Source organism: Amblyomma americanum, chromosome 6 (genome assembly GCF_052857255.1).
Source record: "Amblyomma americanum isolate KBUSLIRL-KWMA chromosome 6, ASM5285725v1, whole genome shotgun sequence".
NCBI classification, from domain to species: domain Eukaryota; kingdom Metazoa; phylum Arthropoda; class Arachnida; order Ixodida; family Ixodidae; genus Amblyomma; species Amblyomma americanum.
The window spans coordinates 41967581-41991379 of NC_135502.1; the positions used below are offsets into that span (position 1 = coordinate 41967581).

At 43.7% G+C, this 23799-nt stretch overlaps 1 protein-coding gene across 1 annotated transcript; it reads left to right on the top strand.

Annotated features, from left to right (window-relative positions):
• The first annotated feature begins 97 nt into the window (after positions 1 to 97).
• On the top strand, positions 98 to 23009 carry LOC144136687 (cytochrome P450 3A8-like). Its single transcript, XM_077669217.1, has 14 exons — positions 98 to 299; positions 3180 to 3276; positions 4340 to 4392; positions 6284 to 6380; positions 7814 to 7930; positions 10053 to 10141; positions 11860 to 12005; positions 14236 to 14351; positions 16476 to 16620; positions 17973 to 18133; positions 20047 to 20138; positions 21131 to 21274; positions 21403 to 21565; positions 22172 to 23009. Exons 1-14 carry the CDS (start codon positions 232 to 234, stop codon positions 22250 to 22252), a joined length of 1569 nt encoding a protein of 522 aa, XP_077525343.1. The 5' UTR covers positions 98 to 231; the 3' UTR covers positions 22253 to 23009.
• Positions 23010 to 23799: the final 790 nt, after the last annotated feature.

The window sequence follows — 23799 nt, forward strand, 5'->3', positions numbered from 1 at the left end:
CGAAAACTTGCCAAGAGATGGCGGCAGGTTTCCGCAGCATCTCGCATCGCACGTGGACGCGCATGGTTGCGAAAACAGCAGCGACAAAAGAAACATTTCCTGCTTGGATGAATCACGCAGGTCGGTGTGGGCGGAGCTGGCGCAGAACGGAGTTCCTGCCCAAGTAATCTGACACAGGCGTACAGACAGGGTGCGTACACAGCGAAGAACTACGCCGAAGCTTTAAGTGACATGGCGGTGGTGTTCGGGATTCCGGATTGGGTTATCTTGGTATTTACCGCGATCTTCTTCCTCTACCTGTGAGTACAATGCAATTTTTTCCTCTTTTTTTTTCAGCCAAATAATTTAGGATGTAATGACAATTTTTCTGTATTATTTTAGGCAACATTCGTAGGGAGAGAGTCCAAATTTCCTGCGCAGTTTGTGAAATATGAATGTAAAGAATAATTTGAAATCGTTTTTTGTGCAAAGCGTTGCGGCCGCTTTACTAGATAAACGTTTCCACATGCCTATGCCTCATCTGGAGCACTGCAGTGACCACTGCAAAAGCCGCTCTTCCGCATGCCGCAGCGGTCAGCTTTCACTTTACGCAGACAGTGTTGTCTGGTAAACAATTCCAAGAAGAACAAGAATATTTTTTGTCAAACAGAAAAATAAATAAAATTTTCTCATGGCTTGACACTGAACAAGTAAACAGCATCCGTCTCTCAAGGAGAAAAGCATAGAATTCTAATTCTAGGTCGCATCTGTAGGGCAGCGTGAAATTCTTTCCGTAGTACCTCCCGTAGGTTATATGCTCACTAAGCCCGTAGTAAAAAATAAACAAGATCCCAAAGTCGGAAAGAAACAGATTATACTTCTGAAACCCAGTGTGCAAGTTGTGTCTCCAATTTTTTTCCTTTTTTAAACGTTTAATTAGCGTATGGTAATTCTGATACCAGATATGACTGACATACCTTCTGCTGCGTTTTGAACTTTCGGTTGCGCGCTGAGGAATGTTCAATATGGAGGAAATGAAAATTCCAAAGCACTAATGGAAAGTGCAGTCCCTTCTCTGCATCGTGTGCTTTTGTGTGCTGGTTTCACTGATTCAGATGTCATTACTTGCTTAAAGTCATTTCATGGTAGCTGGAATGCATGTGAATCTGCTTTATTTTTCTCTTTTTTTAGCCGGAACCTTAGAAAGAGCTCGCGTCGGCTCCCAGCTCTTTCCCTCCCGAAGGGGAAAAATTATACCTTGATCATACTCACTAGATGGAAGCACAGGCCCACAAAGAAGCCGAGGAAGAGCTTCTCGCGTCACTAAACTTTCAAAAATGCTGCTGCCTTTTTAAAGCAGCCGCACCCGCGATTCTTTTGCCGAATATTGGACAAATTTTCTGTAGCCGTGTCTCCAAACGGCATTTAAAATCCTCTATTTCCATACGCAGCAAGTGCGAAGTGAATCAAAACATCTTAAACACGGCACTTTAAGATCAGATTTCAAAACAAATGTCCTCGTTTCCATGAATGTGGACTGCGAATAAAGTAGGCGTATAAAGTGGAACCTTGCTAATTCTAAATAGAGGGATACAAATCGTGTGCTCTGATTTCGCGCAGTCAGAATTAAAAGAGCATCTAAAGATTATGATGCGCCGAAATTAACCGTTCGAATAAACCGAAGTATCGAATTAAGTGAGTTGTAATTAGAGAGATTGACACTAATATGGTGAATAACGTCCGGTGAACCTCGTGGTTGCCAAGAACGGAACTGACAGGTTCCAATTTTCATTTAGGTACTTCTAACTGTTGCAACCACATTTTATTGTACGAACAACTTTTCTCAACGAAAATGCCCCCGATGTCAGGCTTGAACCAGAGCAAAGGCTTTAAGTCGCTTGAAGAGAACACAACGGCCGCCTGTAGCACTGAGCAGGAACGATTATACAGGATGATACGGGATTCCAAACTCTAATTTGAAAGCAACATCTTTCAGTGATAGAATGAAAAAAACTACAGCCTTGGACGCAAAAAGTTATTGAGCACCCCTCGTACTGCGGCACTGCAAGGACGCCAGACTAATGCTTTTCCCCGCTACCTGGGGTTTACAAGCAAATTCCGGCTGTACCGTTTGCCATGGATTGAAATTTGAACGATTATGCTTTTTTTTTTTTAAAATCGGAGCAGTGCTGGTATCACAACGTGGCTTTTTCGTTCAGCCCACTCTGTGGCTCCTAGCCCTTCTGCTGTTGCTATTCCACAGCGTGTAGGGCTGCGGGGTCACCCCGTTTTCGTCCACGCACCGTACTCCATCTGTGACCTTGGAACCAATTGCGCTGCCCTCTCTCCGACGGCCGTTTACGACAATGGCCTTGATCCGCTGTCGCAGGCGGCTCTGGCGTTCTGTCGTTACTCACTGACGCTGTCACTAAGCGAAAATATTCTGGCATAGTATTCGCTAGATGCACGATATATAAAAAAAAGAAAAATGCAAACAAGCTAAGGATGAGTATCGCAAAGACTAATTAAACGACCACAGTGTTTAGATTCACATCAAACATCTGCGACATTACCCAGAAGCGAGGGAAAAAGAAGACTTGTAGTTTGGACTCGCAGCACTTGCAGGATGCACAAAGAACAATCAGTACAAATGCACCTTTCATGCCATGCATGCGTAAATCGTTCGTCGGTGGCATAGGGAGCTATAAAACTCCAAACGGCCAGCGCACATATTCGAAACGGCGCCCTGGTAGCCTCCACGAGCCATGACTGCTGACCACAGTGCGAGGAAGCCTAAAACGGACAAAAAAAATTGATATATATATATATATATATATATATATATATATATATATATATATATATATATATATAGCCATCACGTGCTGTCGGTGTTTGTTGAGAGAGACGTCCCTCTGAAGAAGCGGTTTATCGGTCGCGTATATGCGCATTGCAACTACGTGTAGTCCGAAGGATTAGAAAATAATGTCGCAGCGAGGGCTGCGGTTAATGCAATTCATTTGCACGTAGTAACTATTAGAGGGAACCACGTCGAGGGTGGCTTGAGTAAATGGATGCCGCGGCGTTATTCTGTGCCCACACTAACAAGGAGCCGATGTATCTAAGCGGTGCATTTTTGTGTGTGCGTTCAGTTGATGTGGCTGTTCCTTTGACGTGCTTTTGTTCCCTTCATTCCTCAGTCGTGTGTCTCGACACAGAAATCACTGGAAGAAACAAAATGTTCCCCACGAAGGCTACGCCCTCCTCTTTGGTCCGATGCTCAAGATCATGCGAAAGGTAGGAAAAAAAATCTAGTGTTTTGTGAACTTTTGTAAATCAGGTTTGTTTCAAGATGAATGCTGAAATATTATACTAAATTACTTGTGCAGTTCATCACTGCATTGAACGTGTTTTCTGCAGTATTATTCTGCCTTTTATTACTAAAGCCCTGAGCCCGACTATGCGGGATATATAATCCCAGCTGCGGCTGGCGCATTTTGATGGAAGCGGAACGCAACAACGTTCCCGCACTATAAACACGAGTACGTCAATATGAGAGTAAAAAGGGGAGTAAGGTGTCCTCCAGTGCACTCTATTTTGCAAAAGGGAATGCGCTATAGAGGACAGCTTACTCCTTTTTTTACTCCTTTCTGTTTGGAGTGCGCAGTGTGAGTGCGCATTAAAAATTACCCTCATCTCTCATAGCTCATGCGCAGCTCCGGGACGTTAAGCCTCGCACACCATACCGTATATTACGGAGCCCACAGAACACACCACGCGCTTCTGGAAGACCTTTAGGCTCATTTACTCCTTAAACAAACAAATAAAACAAGGAAGAAATAATTAATGCTTTCGTTGTACGCTTCCTGCTTCTCTTTACCGCGCATGATTGTGTTAACATGAGTGCGCGGCAGGTGATGTTGCTGATAACGCATGCGCAGGCTCTTCTTTGTTGTGAGCACTGCCATAGGTGGAGAAAGTTTCTTTAAATAAATATAATATTGATTGGCGAATTAGGACAGACATAAAAAGCACTACAGCACCCTTGCGCGCAGCCACTATCCAAAGAGCAAGATCGGCGTCGTTGTCACTGTCATAGTGGCGCCGGTGCGATGAACTCTGGGTGCAGCTAGTGCTTTCAGCTGTGGTGGTGCGCAGTGGTAAAGTATAGGGCGCTGGATTATGGCTGAGAATCGAACTGCTAAGAAAGGAGGGTATATTATTTGGTTATGGCAGGAGGCGTCCGGGATCATAAGCAGCCGCGCAGTGGTGAACAATAAGTAATTCGAACCCTCTAACTATCTTTCTTACAAAAAAAAAAACCAGCAGAGTTTTCAACAGTTTTTGTTTTTTTACGCAGCCCTTTCATGAGCTAGACCAAGAACGTTACGAAAAGTACGGAAGGATTTACGGGTGAGTTGGATACAAGTGCACCAGGCTTTTCATGTCTCTAAAGTTCAAGTTCCTTGTGTTCAGTATGCTATAAAAACTGCTGTTTACTGATGAAAGCCTCTTTGCAGCTGTTCACAGGCTTTGTGGCATTTTTTTTTTTGTGAACTGAAGCTGTTCACAGGAGAGCGACACCGTTATGTTTGCGAGTAGAAAGAAAGTTTATCGATACGAACACAGGCAAACAATATTTGTACATGTAATCCTTTGTAGCCAAAGGGCCGCTTCCACAGACGAAAGATTCCACAAACATTGCACACACAAAATTAAAAATAAAATCGAGAGAGGACTACATCACTTTCCGTCGCCTTAGGGCTGGCGAATAAACACAACTGATGAGAAAGATGACGGTATATCGGGGACCGCATTCACTCTACAGTCTGTTTACAGCGTTCGTTTTTTTTGCGAACAATGTCATGTCAGGGGGGCAAATGGGCAAGAGGGCGCGCCAAAAGAACAGCAGCTTGGTTTGCAAAAACGTATTTTCCCGTCCAGTCTCTCTGCTGAGCGGAGCATCGCGAGGTTGTCCGACGATGAGTATTTTTTTGCCTAAGATTGTCATGAGCGATACTTAGATAAGGTCAAAGTGCTGCGGCGCTCGCCACTTCTCGGACCTACAAGCGATTTGCAGCTGGAAACAAGTGTCTGGAGAACGTGCGCTTCGGAAGTATTTTCATGTACCGTCTTTGCCAGGAGTGTGCTTATCAGCCGTAGATTGGTTCTCCTACGGCACTCCTAAAGTCGAAAAGGTCCCGAAACGTGAGGACGAGGGCAGTACTTACCTTACACAGATTTAGGACTGAAGGGCTTGTGACTTCGACACTAGCGCTGCTTTGTAAAGGCCCATCAGTAAGCGACTGTCGAACCCATACGAAGTGTGGTAAACGAAGACATTAACGTACGACGCACCCGTGCCTTATATAGATGGGCGACTGGAGTCTTAACTGCAAGAAAGCAGATTTGCTATCTGAAGTAGGGACATTTCTAGTTTGTTTCCTCAAGCTCACTTTCTGTCTGACAAACGTATGATAGTATTGCTAGAACATACCATCCCGGGTAAGCGTAGCGCTGAACAGCGACTGCGACGCGCATCAATAGAGCAAAACAGCGGGGTAAAACATGTTTTTCCCCACATCGAATAATATACATCCAGAGTATACAAGGGTGCAGTTAAGCGATGTAAGAAAAACAGCTTTTCTACTCGGCCAAGACAGCGCCGGAACGGGGTATTTTGGAATTCCGTGTTGGGGCTGTACTAGAGCGACCATGCTACTGGTCTGCTCTTGTGAGCCGTTTCATACAAAAGCTAGCTTCCTAAACACGAAATACTGCGCTCGAACAAACTAATTATCTAATAAGAAGTTCTTAGCGTGCTTCTCGAGATCACATGCCCTCCGGACATTTGAGCGCTCGATCAGCCATGATTCCAGCACGATTCGTACGGAAGGACGCTAAAGCAAAGCGCTTACTTCTTCACGCGAAACATGCCATGCACATAAGCGTACCCCGCAAAAGCGATCGATCGATTAAGCCATCCCTCGTAGCAACAGTTCGCCGGCACCGAGAAAAACTCAGCGAATTGTCACTACACAAGACCTAATCTACTGCATCATGCCACCACCAGCCGAATGTCTTTGCCAACCAAGCCAAGCGCGGATCCCTTGTCTAGGGTACGCCACAATTCTTGTCTGAGCGTGTGGTTGGAGAAGTGTTTAAAATGAAACTTTTTTTTTCCTGCTTCTTTACGGACTCACGGTTAATGAATTGGGTGCATAAACTGCGATGTCGACGTACATGTCTTATGTGGAGATGTTATCAGTAACACATAACGCGTGCATTAATTGTTTTGTCGCAGCATGTTTGAGAGCGGAAAGCCGTCACTGTTTGTCGCAGAACCTGAACTGGTGAAGCAAGTATTGGTAAAGGACTTTCTTATCCTGCCAAACAGACGAGTAAGTATAGTGGTAATGTGCCTGCTTACGCTTGAAGCTCCCTCCTCAAAATCCACTATTGTCAAATGTCGCTTACTTTGGGAAACTCTCCGGATATCGTTTATGAAATGAACGGACAGACAGAAAAACTTTATTTCTGCAAGTGAGGTTTAAACCCTGCTTGGTCACTGGGCCACTGCGCGGTCCCACACTGCATCAAGAAGGTCATGTCGGGACATGACGTCGGCAGCCCGAGCCACCGCAGCAGGCTGCGATGTCGGTTCTGCAGACGTAAGCAGGACCTCCCAGTCCTCCCAGCTCGAGGTGGGGTGCTGTCCCTGCGGGGGAGGGTCAGCAGGGCAGCCGAGAAGGATGTGGGAGAGTGTGGCGTGAGGGTCACCGCATAGGGGGCATGCAGGGGATGTGCCACAATAGTGGGATAACAGCTGAGGGGATGACAGAGAACGGGTCTGGAGGCGTCTGAAGAGGATCTGTTGGGAGTGCGTAAGAGAGGGGTATAAAATGAAGCAGTATATAGATATTGCCGGCCTGAATAAATGGTTTTGAGGATGCCGGCATGCTCCTCACTTCGCCAATTCACAAAACAAAACCAAGCCAGAAAAGAAGTGCATTAGTGTGATTATGGGATTATGGGGTTAGTGCTGCAACTATACTCTACGGCACCTTCACCTGGCAATGAAGGAAAGCCTAAAGGGCAGGAGCGCCACTAGCTGTGCCATACCGGTAAATAGTAGTTCGGCCAGATGACAGTGCGTCTGGACGCATGACACGTTGCTTTCCCTGCAGTAGGCTCATTCCGTTGCCGCAACTGGCGCCATCTATTGAAGCTTCTTGTAGCTAGACGTGCCTATCAAATTTGTTGTAGTCAAGAAAACTTTTTCCCTTCACTTTCAGCGCGGAAATTTGGAAGTTGTGTTATAAATGTGCCTTCAATAACAAATATTGACAATATATGATATTTTGGGAGAAAATTGATAACTAAAGTGGAGGAGGGGCTATATTACGCTGCGTAGGAAGAAAGGGCGTGTTTCGGCGCCGTAGCTTCCGCTCCATTGCCAGGATAAGTTGCCTTTTATACTGCAGCCACCTGCAACCTCCGTAGGCCGCCAAACAACGTGGCTCTTTAGCAGTAGAGTGCTCACAATTGCTTTAAGTACGCTGTATTTGCGTTACACCTTGACTTATATATATATATATATATATATATATATATATATATATATATATATATATATATATATATATATATATATATATATATATTGTTCGAGCTGTGCTTTAGCCATGCATGTTTTTGTAGTAATTTGCAAAATCTGCCATATTTAGCCAGGTTTTGCTCTCTTTTCCTTGTGCTGTACAATTTTAGCGTCTCTAACAAATTGTAACTTTCTTTTCATGTGCCGTAGCACTAAGATGTTTGTTTTCTCTCCCAGTCGGGGGATTTCTTCGAGCCGCTGGTCGACAATATGCTCAGCGTGGTGGCGTACCCTAGATGGAAGACAATTCGAGGCTGTTTTTCGCCAGCGTTTACATCAGTGAAACTTCGTAAGGTGAACTTTATACGTTTTTCGGCAGATAATTTGGATCGCCAAACAAATTCGCTAGGGCTAATCACGTGACCTTTGGCATGACACCTCAATTTAATGCGATTAGCGTAAATTGAGAATTGAAGGAATTGGTAAGTAGTCTTTATCATTCGCAACTGCAGTTCCTGAGGACTTTCAAGATGGTTTAACCATTTCTCAGAGCGAGTTTCCTATCTATTTCTTTTTTTGATGGCGAAGGCCCAAAATTCGACTTTAGATTAGGTCGCTGGAGCGAAGTATATGTGAGAAGAACGTGTATTTCATTGACTACTCGTGCGATGGCCGTGGCCCCCTTTTATCGTTTTGCGTTGTTTTTGGAACGTATTCATTTTTTAAGGCGCTCAGGAACACTTTTAGACGACAAGTCTTAAAGTCTTGTGTTCGGCGACTTTATTTGCAGCCGCGTGGCTGCGGTCAGGGTCTAGAAAGGGTCAGCCGACAATTCTTGAGCATGGTAACTGAACACAGTTGCACACTCGTCCGATCATTTGCTGATGGACATCTGAGCCAAAAATAGCTGCTTAACGTGCAAGAGAAAACGTAATATCTTGGGTTGAAAATTGTGGCATTCTTCCTTGCTTCTTACACGTCACAGTCGGTACATGGCAGCTGCTGACCGGAATATTTTAGCATCACGAGCAGCAGGTGCTATGGATAGCAGAGGAGCGCATAAAACGGACGGAGGAACTGCCGAAATGCACGCGCTTAAACCGGCAGTTGGTTTAGGCGAGCTGGAGAAAAGCTCATACAAAGCAAGATGATTGGCTGAAGCGTCACGAGTACTTGCAGCGCCGGTGCAGGCGCGTATCCCCAACGCTGTGCATAGGTATGACAAGCATTTTCAACCTTGTCAATACTATGAGAGATGGAAACCAAGAAGGCGCTTAAAAACAACATTCGACCGTGAGTAATTGCGCTAATGCGGATAGTCTTCGAAATACTCTTGCATTACGGGCCATTGGTACTCCTTCATACTACTAAACATATTATGGGGCTTTGATTAAAAAATCTCTTTCAGGGCCTCTTTTAAACGAACACACAGGACAAATAAATGATAGCTTCTAGTCATATGCTACCGCGTTCTAATTACAAGGGGACCAGTCTAACCGCAAACGGAGTTTTTATAAGCTACAAAAGACCCCCTCCCGCCCCCCCCCCCCTAAAAAAACAACAAAACAACAGAAAACAGGCGTTTTCATCAGCGGCCGATATCACAACTAAAATGCATGCGTAGAAACCCATTTCTGGGCGCGGATCCCACTGATCCCATCGAATCCCACTACGTTATACCGTCGTTCACTTCAAAGCGACAGGAAACCGCAAGGACGTCACGAGTTTGGAAAATTTTTTAAATTCGAATTTTTGGGCGATAAATGCGCCTTTTGGCAGTGGAAAAATGCCAACGTAACCAGAAGGAGCCATAGGATCAATTTTTACTAATAACGGTAATTTTGATGGAGTTGTCTTTAACGGCATTTGTTCCACTGAAGCACAAAATAATGTTGCTGAACGCGCTGGAGGAACAGGCTTGATATGAAGCGATCTGAGCACAATAGTTTCAGCAAATACACCTTGTATCCTGTCGTCTGCGCCAAAAATTTTGGAACACAAGCGGCAACTGGAGCGTCTAAATGTGTTTGGCCTCGGATTGGGCCACGCCGGAGTTTTGTAGCTCAGGAGTAGAAGCCCTCAGCCGGTTGTCATTTCAGCAGGGGTCGAACTGAATGTACTCTTTGGCGGGCACATGCGTGAACACATGAGCAGCAAACTCTGGAACCAACGTGCTGCGTGTTCGCGCACCTCTGCCCTTAACTTCGTACGTTTACTAACTTATTTTTCTTTATAAGCCTTTGACGTATCCATCAACTTTCGATAATGCAAAATTGTCGAGTCCTGAATATGGGTACAAAATGTGCTTTCCCGCTTGCGATGGGTTACGTGCTTGTGTGATTACAATGTAGTCTTACGGTACTGGTAATAATTTTCCACCGTTTAACGGACAGAGAAAGCTAACAATACCAAAGAAATGAAGAGACCAACAGAAGCAATATTCTCATCCTTTGTCCTGGTGCCACCTTTTTTGCAGATGGAGGACCAGATTGAAGCTTGCACCAAAACTACGGTGGAACATCTTCAGAAGGCAGCGGAACAAGAGCGTGACGTCGAATTAGGACAGTATGTAGATGTGGAAGCCTGTTATTCCGTCCACTTTATAGTGTTGCAGGACTTCTCGAAAGGCATTACCAAGACAGAGGTTGGCTATGCCCCTTTTCACTAGTTTCGAATGGGAAGACGTACAAGGCAACAAGCCTATCTCAGAACTAGAAGCGCATTTCCAACACATGTGGCCATCGTTAGAAAACCCGCTGAATGAATCTAAAAAGCTAATGCCGTCATCCTCCGGCGCTCTGTAAGTGCAAGTGCAGTAAGTAGAAGTGATATTAAAAATGAGTGAATTGTCACTGACGACCGAGTCGGCACTTTCATTAGACGGTAACTTTAAAATGACTAAAATTTCGTCGACATACCTATAAACGTTAATGACTTGAGCGTCAATAAAGTTTCGATGCAACCTTTTGGCAGAACGAGATATACCAAATGTTTCCGGGAAGCCCACTACTAATTTTTAAAAGATAGGTTTTTCGAGATAAAGCGACGCTTTCTGTGGCACACATTAATGCCGGTGTTGGCAGATATCAGAAAACAGGTGATCCATGCTAACTAGTAATGTGATTAAGTAACTATAATAGTTAACTTTTCAACTATTGCAGATAGGTTTCTGGTTGCAATTAGAGCTTTGTAGCTGTCAGTTAGTAATAGCCATAGGAATTATTAGATTTCAGATTTAATAAAACACGATTAGTCTCACCTCTGTGGCTGAATAAATTTTGCCATTTCTCGCTCGAGGGGGGAGTGGGGGTGGGGGGGTTGTTAAAAAGCATGGTGGATAAGAACACCGCCAAGAAAAAAAAAGGAGTGAAAAGGGGCGGGGGGAGGGGAGGGCCCTGAGCTATGATTCAGGCGGGGGAAGGTGGTGGCGACCCTTTCGGACTCCCCTATGGATACGTGTCTGCTTCTATATAAACCTGGAGTAGGCTTCGCGCTACATGATAATAAATCATAACTAACACGTCAGAAGCTCGAAAAGTCTCAACTGCATTGTACAGATTCGCTGAAAATAAATGCCTAGCTAAAAGTGGCGTTGCTTAATGTGAGCTTTCTTTTGTTGTACGGGTTCACTCTCGCTCTACCTGCCTTGTTCTTCAAGCCACCAAATTAGAAAAGCCCCCAGATTGTTCGCTCTAGTTCAGCGGCGCAGAACATTCCCGTTTAACCGCGCTTGTGTGCACGTGATTTGACGAGTCTATTTCTGCTACTGGCACGCGTTAGTGTCCCCTTATAGTGACGGGATGATTCATTTTTATTGTCCTCACTTTGTTTAAGCCTTTACTGAGTGGAATTATGGGTTCTACTTGAATTCATTTTAAAATGCAGCCTACATACTTCATGCAAACCATTTTTGAGCCTGAGAAAACATGGAACTTTATGTAAGTACAACAGATTTACTACACATCCTGGTCGCATATTCACTCTACTCTATTGACTTTGAGCCGAAGCCATGCAGAGAAGTTTCCTTTGACACGGTGCCTTGTCGGTTCGATTTTGCAAATTGAACTAAATTTTCTTGTCAGTTTCAAATCTCGCGGTCTAAAATAGGTAGTTGTCTGTCTGACGTACTCGTTCTTCTAACTACACAGTACATTGCGATGACGCCACTTGTTTCACATGAACTGGTTTCATCGGTTTCGACTCACTGCACCAAATGAGGCGGTGTGTGTGCCTGAAGTGTTCAATTAATGCTGGTGATGACCAATGCTTTCTCGTAACTGCAGGTTCTTCGGAAACTTTTCACTGGATTTGATTGCACGCTGTGCCTTCGGAACACGCATCGATTCCCACTCTGACGAGAGCAACGATTTTGTCACTTATGCCAAGAAAGCGTTCGGCAAGGACTTCTCACTTGGACTTATCATTTACTGTAAGTGTCCTCGACTGTACTAAGCGAGTGCTTCGTTGTTCAGGTCTACTTGCGTTCGGTTATTTTATTTCCCCTAATTTCACCTGTAGTAAGGTGAATACTGCAACCGTATTTTTTTCCCATCATTTCACTTCGCTTCCTCTCATTTATTTTTTGGCCTCTGCATCATTATTTTTAATGCATTAGAGAAATTGATTTTTGGTTTGCAAGAAATTTCACATAGAAGAGGCACTCTGAAAGTTTTTACCTTTCCGTACTGTGAAGAAATGAGCTTAAGAGCGCTCAGCTCTGACCGGATAAAGCCCTTCATGTAGCTGTTGCTGTAAAAAAAAAAAAAACGTACCATACTGCTTCTGTGCTGTCCTCCTTTCTGTCCATTGTGTTCGGCGCGCTAGAACAATATGATTTCTTCGTTATAACCGTAGCTTCGTTATAGCCCGTGTTGACAGAGCTTCCAAGGGCAATCATTATTCATTCGTTATATCCATTATTTCTTTATAAATCGTTTCGTTATAACGAGGTTCGACTTCACTTCGTTTTTGCGCGAGATTTTAGTGCTCCTTCGCTATCTTAGCGTCGTAGGCATTTGCATAGACGAGTGCAGACGGCTTGCAAGGCTAGTTTATTTATTATTTGCAAGCAATAATAACATGCCGGGAACCGTGCCTACTGCTTAGTAATTTAATTCTAAAAACATTTGCGCTTCTAACGCTCCCCCAAGGCGAATAAGTGAAGTGTCAGTAGGTGCAACCATCCTTCATGAACGCTTTCTGACGCCCTCGTCTCAGGCCTGCTGCCTATGTCATCACAAAAGATGTCTTACTCTCGACAGCGTCGGCTACTTGGCTTACATAGTCGGAGGTAACATTTTCACAGGCCAGCACAAGGACGCCTAAACGTTGTACCCGATTTAGGGCTTCAGAAGCCCTGTCACTTCTATTTGAAGCCGCTGGTAAAAAGCAACTGGTTTTCGTTTCCATCTGCGCTCATTGCTTAAAATTTTAGATGGTTTTAGAACAAACGTTAGCCGAAAAGCATCGAGACGCCGCTCCCTTTGATATGCGCGGGAAATCACGTCGAACCTAAATCCTATCGAAAAACCCAGTCCGTTACCTGTGCGATTAGTTATACCAGAAAACGCGGCCTGTCTCATTGAAGTGGCATGCTAGCAGGGACACTGTCGCAATAAAAAAAAAAAAGTGGCGTTGGCCGCAAGGCTTAGCGGCGCAAGCTATACTAGCTGTCGAAAATTCTTGATAACGGCCACTCAACCAGGGTGTTTAGACGATGGGCATAGTACAAAGTTGACTGGTGCGATGGAAGTTACGCGCGCATAAGTGCATCTTAGGTGCAGATAACAATTTGACAATACGTATGTAATTTTGTGCCTGGATTAGAAGTGTTGCCAGAGTACAAATGTGTTCTTGTGTCAAGTTATTGCATTATCACAGAATGTACTCTACATGCACAGGAAAATGTATTTCAGTAGATGAAAGCAAATACACGGTTTCAACCTCTTTTAAAGTTGCGAACTGCGAGGTTTGTTTCTATGTTTAACCCTTTTTGTTTAACCTTTTTCAGCTATGCGTTAGTTGTCAATTTCACATGTAACTCATCTTGAGTGTACTGCTTTACATAAGCACTGCCACGTATACTACACAGTAGGCTGTTGAGTAGTGACCCACTAAGCACGTAGCTCATACTAGGCACTTCATATTATGCGTCGCCGGTGCTTTGTACTCATATGTAGAGACAAACACTTGATCTGGCCAGGGGCGAAGTGTCACCCGCTTTTTAATGGCGTAAAATTGCGGAGCTGCGTCGTAGAAAAACTAAGGGGACACTTAACCATCATTATGTGATGACAATGCACTAGCAGTAGGTCTTCTCCTTGGCTTTAATTGCTTCTTTTGTTGCTCTTATCTTCTCTTCAGATGTTTTTCTTATATGCCATTATCACTTTAACAGTCATTTTTTTTTTTGGGAGGGGGGGGGGGAGGGAAGAGAGGGTTCTTTCCGTGGCAGCCACCTTCCGGTTTCTCTCTTGTCGCCCCTACAAGTGGAGAGGAGGATTTCACTCTCTCCATTTTGACACCTGCCAAGTGTACACACCAGAACGCAGCCGTATGCCGAGCACTTTTTCTTACCAGTGGAGCTTCTACCACTAACACATTAAAATAGCCACGAGACCTGTCTGAAGTATCGATCCTTTTGTTTTTCTCTGCCGCAGTTCTGCTTCCGGGAGTGGCGAAGTATTTGAGGCTAAAGATTTTCAATCAAGGCACCCTTCGTTATTTCAAGAGCCTGAGCCAGAGCGCCATAAAGGGCCGCCTCGACTCGAAAACGGTGTGTAGCAGCAGCTGCATTCGAGCCTGCAGTAACGCTAATAGAAAGATAGCGTTGTTTTATCGCGAGGCTGTAGAAAATTTGCAGCGTGAGAGAGCATGGGCCCTTCCATATTTCGTCACGTGACCTTTCCTCCATCGACGGCGCCGGAGCTTTGGCGCACTGCTACAACGCGCTGTTACGTCTCTTGCTGTGGGTAATGAACTGGGGAACGGCAGAAAAACTTCGTGTGATTTTGTATGTTATGTGTTGGGGCTGCAAAATGTTTCATACAACGGCATGATTTAGTCGTCATCATCTGACTGCCCGCATAGGGTCGAATGTGCCGACAAAGAGGTCAGTCGTCTGCGCGCTTTTTCATTTTTTTTTCACCAATTCAGCGTCTAACGCTCTTTGTGGACTACCTATTTCGTTGTCAAACTGCACTGGTTACAAGAGCAGCAATGTCTGGGATCTTGCTTTCCGGGGCTCGTTGTTTTTGTCCGAAGAAAATGTGCGTGCAGACTTATTGAAATGCTCAAGTTTGGCCTTATACACAAGATTCGCAGCTGAATACATACGCGCGTGGGATAGCCTGATCATTGCTATTGCCCAGATATTATATTATCTTCCAATAACGTTCCAACTTCCAAAGGAAAAATATGCACGTTGCTCAAAGGCCATTTGAAGCGCTCAGAGGCTTTCGAGTGTGATCTGGTGAAAGTAAGACTGAGAACTGTACGGGAGTTTAGGACCCGCAGATGTAGCCAACTGGAATGAGCTGAAATGTACAATTTTTTTTTATGAGACAGCTGTTCCGTGCATATGTGCAGTTCTAAAAGCATCGATTATTCGATGCACGGGATGAGTGCCGGCGGACGCGAGTAAGCTTACAGGCACCACATATTGACCTGCATTCTCCGCGGGGTGACTTCATAATGAAGATGTTCGCACTAATAGCCGAAAGTGTATTTTTAATACACTGCAACAACAACGCGGCGATAATACAACGGTTGAGTATATAACTGCAGTGAAGATCACCAGCTCGTTCTCGCATTCCGCTAGTGCCCGCGCTGAAATAAACTGGCTCGTGGGGGTTTGTGAAATTTTTGGCACTTTTTTAGTACAGCAACTCGTATACGTTATGTCCTCGCCGCCACCAATTTTAACTTACAAGACAGCTCACAGAATAACGGTGTCCTGTTCCAGGAAGTGCCCCGTAAGTAAATAGAGTAGTCAATTTTACCGCCAACCAACCACAGGAACATCACCTCCACTTCCCTGCACCTTGCTTGAAAAATATAATTAACATGCGTACTTATTCAGTCGTGCTAAACACTAACTGACGTTCGTACACAAGCCGCGAATCAGCGTCTTGCACCGCCCACCAGTGCTTTTATCGGCTGCTCCGAAGGCCAGGAATGACGGCCGCCCAAGTGGTGTTATATGTTGTGCGAAATGCTCTCTGTAAACGGTCTATAGCGATCACAGACGGTTGTCCAGACTTTCAATCAATCAATCAATCAATCAATCAATCAATCAATCAATCAATCAATCAATCAATCAATCAATCAATCAATCAATCAATGAATGAATCAATCAGTCAATCAATCAATCAATCAATCGCCCGATCAGTGGACTTGGGGCTAATCACGCTGCATAAGAGAATGGGTATTAATAACACCCTGTGTCTGTATTGCCCATATTCGCACGAGTACTGGGCTAGCTAAAACTCGTGCATAATGCGCACTGCCTGAATAATGTCGCTGCTTCGTCTCGTGAGATGATAAGAGGTCAGTGTTTGCGTTGTACGCACGGCATACGAGATGCACGTGATATTTCCACAGCATCCGCATTGAATGGCACTGCAGAGTACTATTTTAATTCAGCATCCTCACCTGATCGTAATCTTAAGAGGACTGTAAAGCTGCAGCCTCATGGTTCGTGCAGCGTTCGTACACAAGACACATTCAAGAAAAATAAATGGCTGCTCTGTTCTACACCTTGCTGCCTTTTCCGCGCATATGACTTGGGCATGCTCCATGAGAACTCCTCAGAATGACACCATAACCCCCTCAAAGCTAAAATGACCCTCCTTTCTGCCCATTTTGCTAACGTCTCCGCACTCATTTTCTTTTTTTACAGAGACAGGATGATTTTCTGCAAATTCTTATCGATTCTCAGAAAGGCACTGATGTGAGCGATACTTCCAAAGAAAACACTGAATCGAACGAAAGAATCTTTGACGTGGACTCAAAATTCACGAACTCAGAGGGAGTGTCATCAAAAGGTGGGCATGCTTTAAGTTCGCTTACAGGACAAGATTAACAAAACAAGCAGGCAGTAATACCTCTGTTACACTGGCGGCGTTAACCATGGTCTGGCACGTGCACACATCAGTACGTCAGTTAGTCTAGAACATCAGGCGTCTTACTTGTACAGCAAAATGCACTACGAGGCGTCAGAGCTTCGCAGATAAATTCAATGAACAGAGATAACAAAGGTGGCATGTGGTCTTTAAGTGGACTTTTACAGCTTGTCGTATCTTGACAGCGATTCATAAGTAGCTAGATTACATGTCATCCAGCCCATCTGGCGCTTAATTACATAACACAGTTCCCAACTGTTTGATCTATACCAAATATGTGCTTTTCCGCATTTTGCTACTGCCAGGGTATGTCACAGCAGACCCAGGAAATACACTCTTACAATTGCGGACGTGAAGAAACTGGCATCTGTTCAGAAAAAAAAAGACTGCTGGCTTTATATTCCACTGACATCATAGATATTTTTTTGCCTTCTCGTCTGTCTTATTTGGGGCTGACTCCAACTTTCCTCATGGCGTCGCAGATAATGTTTAAAGTTTTTGCACACACTACCGCTCTGCGACTTCAGTGACTTGGTAACTATTAAAATTTTTTAAAGCAGTCATCATTAACGAGCTATCACGAATTAAAAATTTAACCTTTAAGTCCACGCAGGAACACGTTCAAATGCAGTTTATTCTTCTGCGCACTATGGAAATTTGGAACTCCCTTCCAAGCCCTACTCGTACTTTGAAATAATTATTGCTTTCTGCAGATCTGTAGCTTACGTGTTCTTATTTTACTTGTATTCTTGCGTTTTAATAGTATCTCGATCATATGCTGTGGATAGTTACAGTTGTGTCTGTGCGTTGTTTTTTCTTTCATATCTTCCTGCTTTCGCCTGATAGAAGACTGCAAAACGTGAAATAAAAGAAAATAAATGCTTCAGATCTCCTTGCCCCGCCGCGGTGGCTCAGTGGTTAGGGCGCTCGACTACTGATCCGGAGTTCCCGGGTTCGAACCCGACCGCGGCGGCTGCGTTTTTATGGAGGAAAAACGCTAAGGCGCCCGTGTGCTGTGCGATGTCAGTGCACGTTAAAGATCCCCAGGTGGTCGAAATTATTCCGGAGCCCTCCACTACGGCACCTCTCTCTTCCTTTCTTCTTTCACTCCCTCCTTTTTCCCTTCCCTTACGGCGCGGTTCAGGTGTCCAACGATATATGAGACAGATACTGCGCCATTTCCTTTTCCCCCAAAACCAATTATTATTATTACTTCACATCTCCGGTGCCCTGATTGTACTTTTGTTTCTTATATTTCCTTTTCCTTTCACCAGCACTCAGTGAAGATGAAGCAATGGCCCAGTGCTTTATGTTTCTCGTAGCGGGACAAGGAACGACGTCATCGCTCGTTGCCTTCACCTTGTACCTGCTGGCTCTAAACCCTGAAGCCCAAAATAAACTCAGGGAAGAGGCAGACCTCTGCGTTCAAAAGCACGTAAGTATAGAAATCTCAAGTATTGGCGGATCAGTTTTATTTTTGTTCTCGCTGGTTCAAATCGTCTGAACAGGCTACAGAGCGGGAAACAATATCATATAGTGGAATATTTTCTTCCCATAGCTCGCTGTGCAGTTTAACTTGAAAAGGCAGAGTGGATGAGGGAACAAACGCGGGTTAATGACATCCTAGTCGAAATGAAGAGGAAGAAGTGGGTTTTGGGCAGGGCATGTAGCGCGATGACAAGATAATCGATGGCCCTTAAGGGTAACGGAGTGGATTCCATGGGAAGGGAAGGATAGCAGTGGGAGGTGCATTAGAAAGTTAGGTGGGCGGATGAGGTTAAGGGTGGCCGCAGCTGGCGCAGGGCAGGGTTAGTTTGAGACATATCCAATATTTTCGGACAAAAGTTTTGAAAATTTGAAAATTGTAAGGTACTGCTATGGAAATATAGAAAGTAATGGTCCATTCTTCTGATATATAGCAAAATCTTTCTTTTAAAGTGTTTCCATCGATCGCATTGAACAAAACAATGGGAACGCTTTTGACGACCGAAAAAATGTTAATAGAAAAAAAATTTAATTACTGCCGTAGGGGGATCTGAGGTTATAGTGAAATCTCATAAAAAAAAATTGCGTTCATAAACAGTTTCCAGCTAAAAAATACTTTTGTCCATAATTGTTGGTCATGGTGGGCGCAGTCAGGCTGATGATGATGATGATACTGGATGGAACATAAACTGGATGGAACACTGGATGGATGGATGGATACTGGATGGAACATATGTTTCTCAACCAAAGACAGTCCTCTTTATTCAACGGAGGGTTGTGTCGCGTTACATGAAATACTTCACCTAACATAACAGTATTAATTTGGTTCTGTAACGTAATGAATTCATGGATAGCTAAGGGTGCGTATAAAGCCGCGAGTGTAAGCACCTCGACTGGCATCGGCAAGTCGCACCAACCCAGATGTCACTGAAATACGCATTACAACAATGGTAAACGTTCGGTGTTTTTTTCTTACTTCCGCTTTCCTTCTCCGTGAGCCAAGTAACATGACATATCTTCATTAATAAGGCCGACCTGTAAGATTTGTTTCATTAAATGTCTGCCTTTCGTCATCCTTACTTTCCATTCGATTGCTTTATTTGTCATCCTTTTCCCTAGATGAGCAGATATAGAAGGGTAGGGTGGAAAGTGAGGGTGGGGACCACATGATCCCTTTGTCTCGTCATGCGAGGAGGAGGATGAGCAAGAAAATGACGAAAAGAGCCTGCGTTTTCAGTGCTTCCCATTCTTAAGGCCTCTTCCGGAAGGCGGCGTCCTTGCAGCGTTGTCGGCGGTGCGAATTTACGCATGTACACGCCAGCCATCCGTAAGCCGTAGTTCTGTGCAGCCCGGTTAAGAATTTTCATATATCCTCGAAATTTCGCAAAGGAATAAGAAGTTTCTGAGAGCATTTAACTCTGCTTACGTGCAGTAATGCGGAAGCATGGAACTTTCTGGACCGCGCGTTTTTTCCACGACGGCAGTACGCGTTTTATTTTTTAAATTTTTTGCTGTTATTTTTATTATTTTATTTTTCTTTGTAAATTTTCTATCTTTATTGTATATTTTTATTTTATTTTCATTCATTTTTAATGTTTTTTGCTTTTCATTCCGTTTTATTTTGATGACGTCATCAGTTTGAATGACAGCTATAGTGTGACACTTTTATGCGAACATCCCCGCTGGCGAGTCATGAGCCTATAAAGGCTTTTGCCTTTAAAAAATTACAAAGAGGAAAAAATGGCCCAACAACCATCTTTCGACATTTCAACCTCCTTGTCGCAACCCGTGAAAATGTAGTGAATACGCGCATTGCAGATTGTGTTCGTATGATTAGGCTGTGTTGGAATTTCCTTTGTGCAGGGAGAATATCCTTCGATGGAAGTCGTGTCAAAGTTGGAATACCTGCACGGAGTAATATCGGAGACACTGAGGATGTTCCCGCCAGCGTCAAGGTCAGGACGTCTGAGCATTAGCGCTGATTTAAACACAAGACAGCAATGAGCATGGCCTATAGGGGAAAGTGATGACGTGGCCACCAGTTGAAATTTCAAGTGAGCTCTCAGAATGATGGAAAATTAGCGCTGTTATCCGGTCTTAAGGGTTTTTCGGAAAACTTGCTTCGCACCCACGCCAAGCCTTGTCAGCAAAGGGAGTCTTAAGCGACTGTTGTGTGTTATTTCTGTTCTTTTGTTATGCCATTTCCATCCAAACTGCTTAATTCGAGCAATGGCACCAAGTCTGCCGTGAGAAACACACCTCGTATAAATTCGCAGTTACTGTACGTAGATTTACTGTTCAATGATTATTCATTCAAAACAAGAAAGACCTCGCTAATAAGAGCGGTCATGTGTGTATACGCGAGTATAACTCAAGAACGAAGCGGAAAATGCCCCTCAAAGGAAGGCCTCCATCCAATGGCGTCTACCGATTGTCTAGACGTAGCGGTCAATCTCTGGTTGATCGCAAGTCATACTAGGTCAATCTCATGTCGCGCTAGCGCTATGGAGGAATAACCACGGAATAACCGCAACGGCGTGAAAATTGACTTTCATCCGATCATAGTAAATCCGACTACGCGCGCTTAAATAAAGGTGCAGTATATAAGCTCGTTTATGTCGCAATGGTTTTTTAAAACGGCTCCAGTGTGACTTGAGAGAAACGTGCGAGTTGGTGTTCGTCAGCGAAGTGGAAATCGGTGCCTGCTGTAAAGGCGTCTCACAACGTCACATCGAATTCGTGCGCATGGCACAATGTTCAAATCATCTGGCCATGCTTAGTGCATTCAGAGTCAGCACTATTTTTCGATAATTTAATATTAGATACTTGTGCATTGCTTTTTTTTATCACTGCAGCTAGCATATTGAAAGATTGCTGGGTTACAGCACAAAGTAACCCGTATATATGCTCCAACACCTAAAATATATTCTGCAATTTTTCCCAACAGACTCGAGAGAGAAACTATTCAAGATTACGTCCTCGGTGACACTGGCATTAAAATCCCGAAGAACTGCGTGGTCGCTGTACCAGTCTATGCAATACACCATGACCCCGACTACTTTCCCGACCCTCACGTTTTCCGTCCAGAGAGGTGAGTGACCGGTTTAAGCGTACACTTCCGCGAAGTGCCGTTATGGAGTAAAATACCGAATTCTGCGGAAAAGATGGCAGCAAATATTTCAGCATTGCAAGCAGCACGGTGACCTGCCCTTTTCCCAGGTTCATGAGTGAGAACGCCAGTAACATCCAGCCTTTCACGTACCTGCCATTTGGGGCCGGTCCCAGAAACTGCGTGGGAATGAGGCTCGGTCTACACGCTGCTAAGATGGCCGTCCTGCATTCGGTTCTCAACGCACAATTTGTGCGCACGGATAAAACGAAGGTACGTTTTTTTCCCGCCAGAATTCCGTAGTGCACCGACAAACAATGTCTTTTGTCCTAATTAAGTCGGTAAATTTTCTCAAAAATTAGTATATTAAACTGAAACAACAACCAGCAAGTGTTCAGCAGACAAAGAATTGGAAAGAGGTGCTCTTTATGACATACATGACGGGAGCCAACAGTCACCGAAACCAAGGAGCGTAGGAATCAAGCGAACCAAGGGGAGCATGCGGGATAGATAGGCAATGAGAATTTACTTTATTTCATCAAGACGACTGAAGTTTGCTGTTTTGACTTCTAAATCTCATGCTCATTACTGAACCAGTATCTACGTCATACACAAATTTCAGTGGAATGCATCTGCTCTCAATTTAGACACTGTCGGTATAAGTGGACAGTTCCTCAGTGAATTTTAAGCGTTATTCTGTGGGTATTTCGCAAGCTCTCTTGATTCGTTTCGCTTTCATGAATGCAACATTTGCATTTTACGTGCCTTCTACATAAAAACTGAAACAGAAATGAGATTTTTCTGCACATTTCTCAATTCTTAGCAGCGCGCCCCTTATGTGCTACACTGCAGAAGTAAACAAAGATGCGTCTTTTTCAGGTACCTCTGGACTTCTTTAAAGGCTTCGGCGTCATGTCCTCTTCGGACATAACAGTCGGCGTGCGGAAACGTGCTTCTTGAAGCAGCTGAAGCTTTTGCTCGACATATTTCAAGGTTTCACGTCCACGATGGTGACTCTTATGACACTTGGGTATCAACAGAGTGAAGTCCTCTTGGCGTTGGGAGGTGGCTTGGCAGTTCAGAAGAAAGCTTTCGTTCCTGGACCAGAACGAATTGTTCTTTAACTGCGAAGTTTCTGAGGAAGCTCTATAGCCTTTCCTTGTAGCCGTATGGCTACGCTTGGGTGGATGATAATGAGTAATTACTCCCTTATTACAAATCTACCCCACCTTGGGGGATTGTCCTAAACATTTGACCAACCTAGTTCAATGTAGCATGTAACGCTGCACCCAGGTACCTAACTGTACCGACTTGTTCTATGTCATTATCTCCTATCGATATTTCGGAAGGTACATTCCGGCCTCTTTTATATAAGGCGATATAGAGATAACATACTTTTTGGCTATACCCATCCTAGCTATATTCAGAGAAAGTATATTTGTGGAAAACTATTTATTGACGCGTTGAATTTCTGAGTTTAACATATGTGTGCGGGTTTGAATGGACTTATTAGCAGCCACTAGTGAAGTACCGTGAACATACGTAATGCACGGGTATTACTTAAGCAATCAGGTAGGATGTTTATGTCAAGCGTGAAGAGTATTTCTCTAAGAATTGAGCCATGCAGAAACGGTACGCGAACGCGTGTTCGTCAATAACACATTGTCGTTACTCATAGAGATAATTCCTGAATAAATCAAGTGATCACAACCCTGAACCCATATCTTTCTAGTTTTCCCGCATAAAATGTTGAAATTTTTGTGTCGAATGCTTTCTTAAATATCCAGGAATGCATACATGATAAAATATTGTTACTACTGGGTGCTTCATTAATTACATCAGCCACAAAAATCGCAGCTATGGCAGTATGACTACAAAACCATGCAGGGATAACAGAATGTTATTTTTAGTGAAAAACACACTGAGCAAAAGTGACCGTTAAACCGATTTGATAAGAGATCTTCATGTGTGGAAAAGGCCGAATCAGGAAGGATGTGGTTTAACGTTGCAGCCCGAATTGTTGAGTTTAATGTAAACTATACTTTCCTAGAATGGCCGGAGCATGAGTGTATCCGCTTGCTGAAGTAAAGCATTTTCCATTTACATATAAAAGCAACAGCTTTCCTTCTGTGAATTCTGTATTGATTACTCTAATATATATTTCCTCTGTTTTGTTTCATTTTGGTGTGCAAATTATTTCGTGCTTTCATCAAGTTTAGTACAGTTTCTGTCATCCAAAGGCATAGTGAATCGTAAGTATATATATATATATATATATATATATATATATATATATATATATATATATATATATATATATATATATATATATATATATATATATATATATATATATATATATATATATATATATATATATATATATATATATATATATATATATATTGTGCAATGCTATAATCAATCAGCACAGCCTTAATTCTATTGACACGGCTGCGGCAAAGCTGATTCACATCCATTTCATCAAGGTCTTTAAGGTTGGCTTA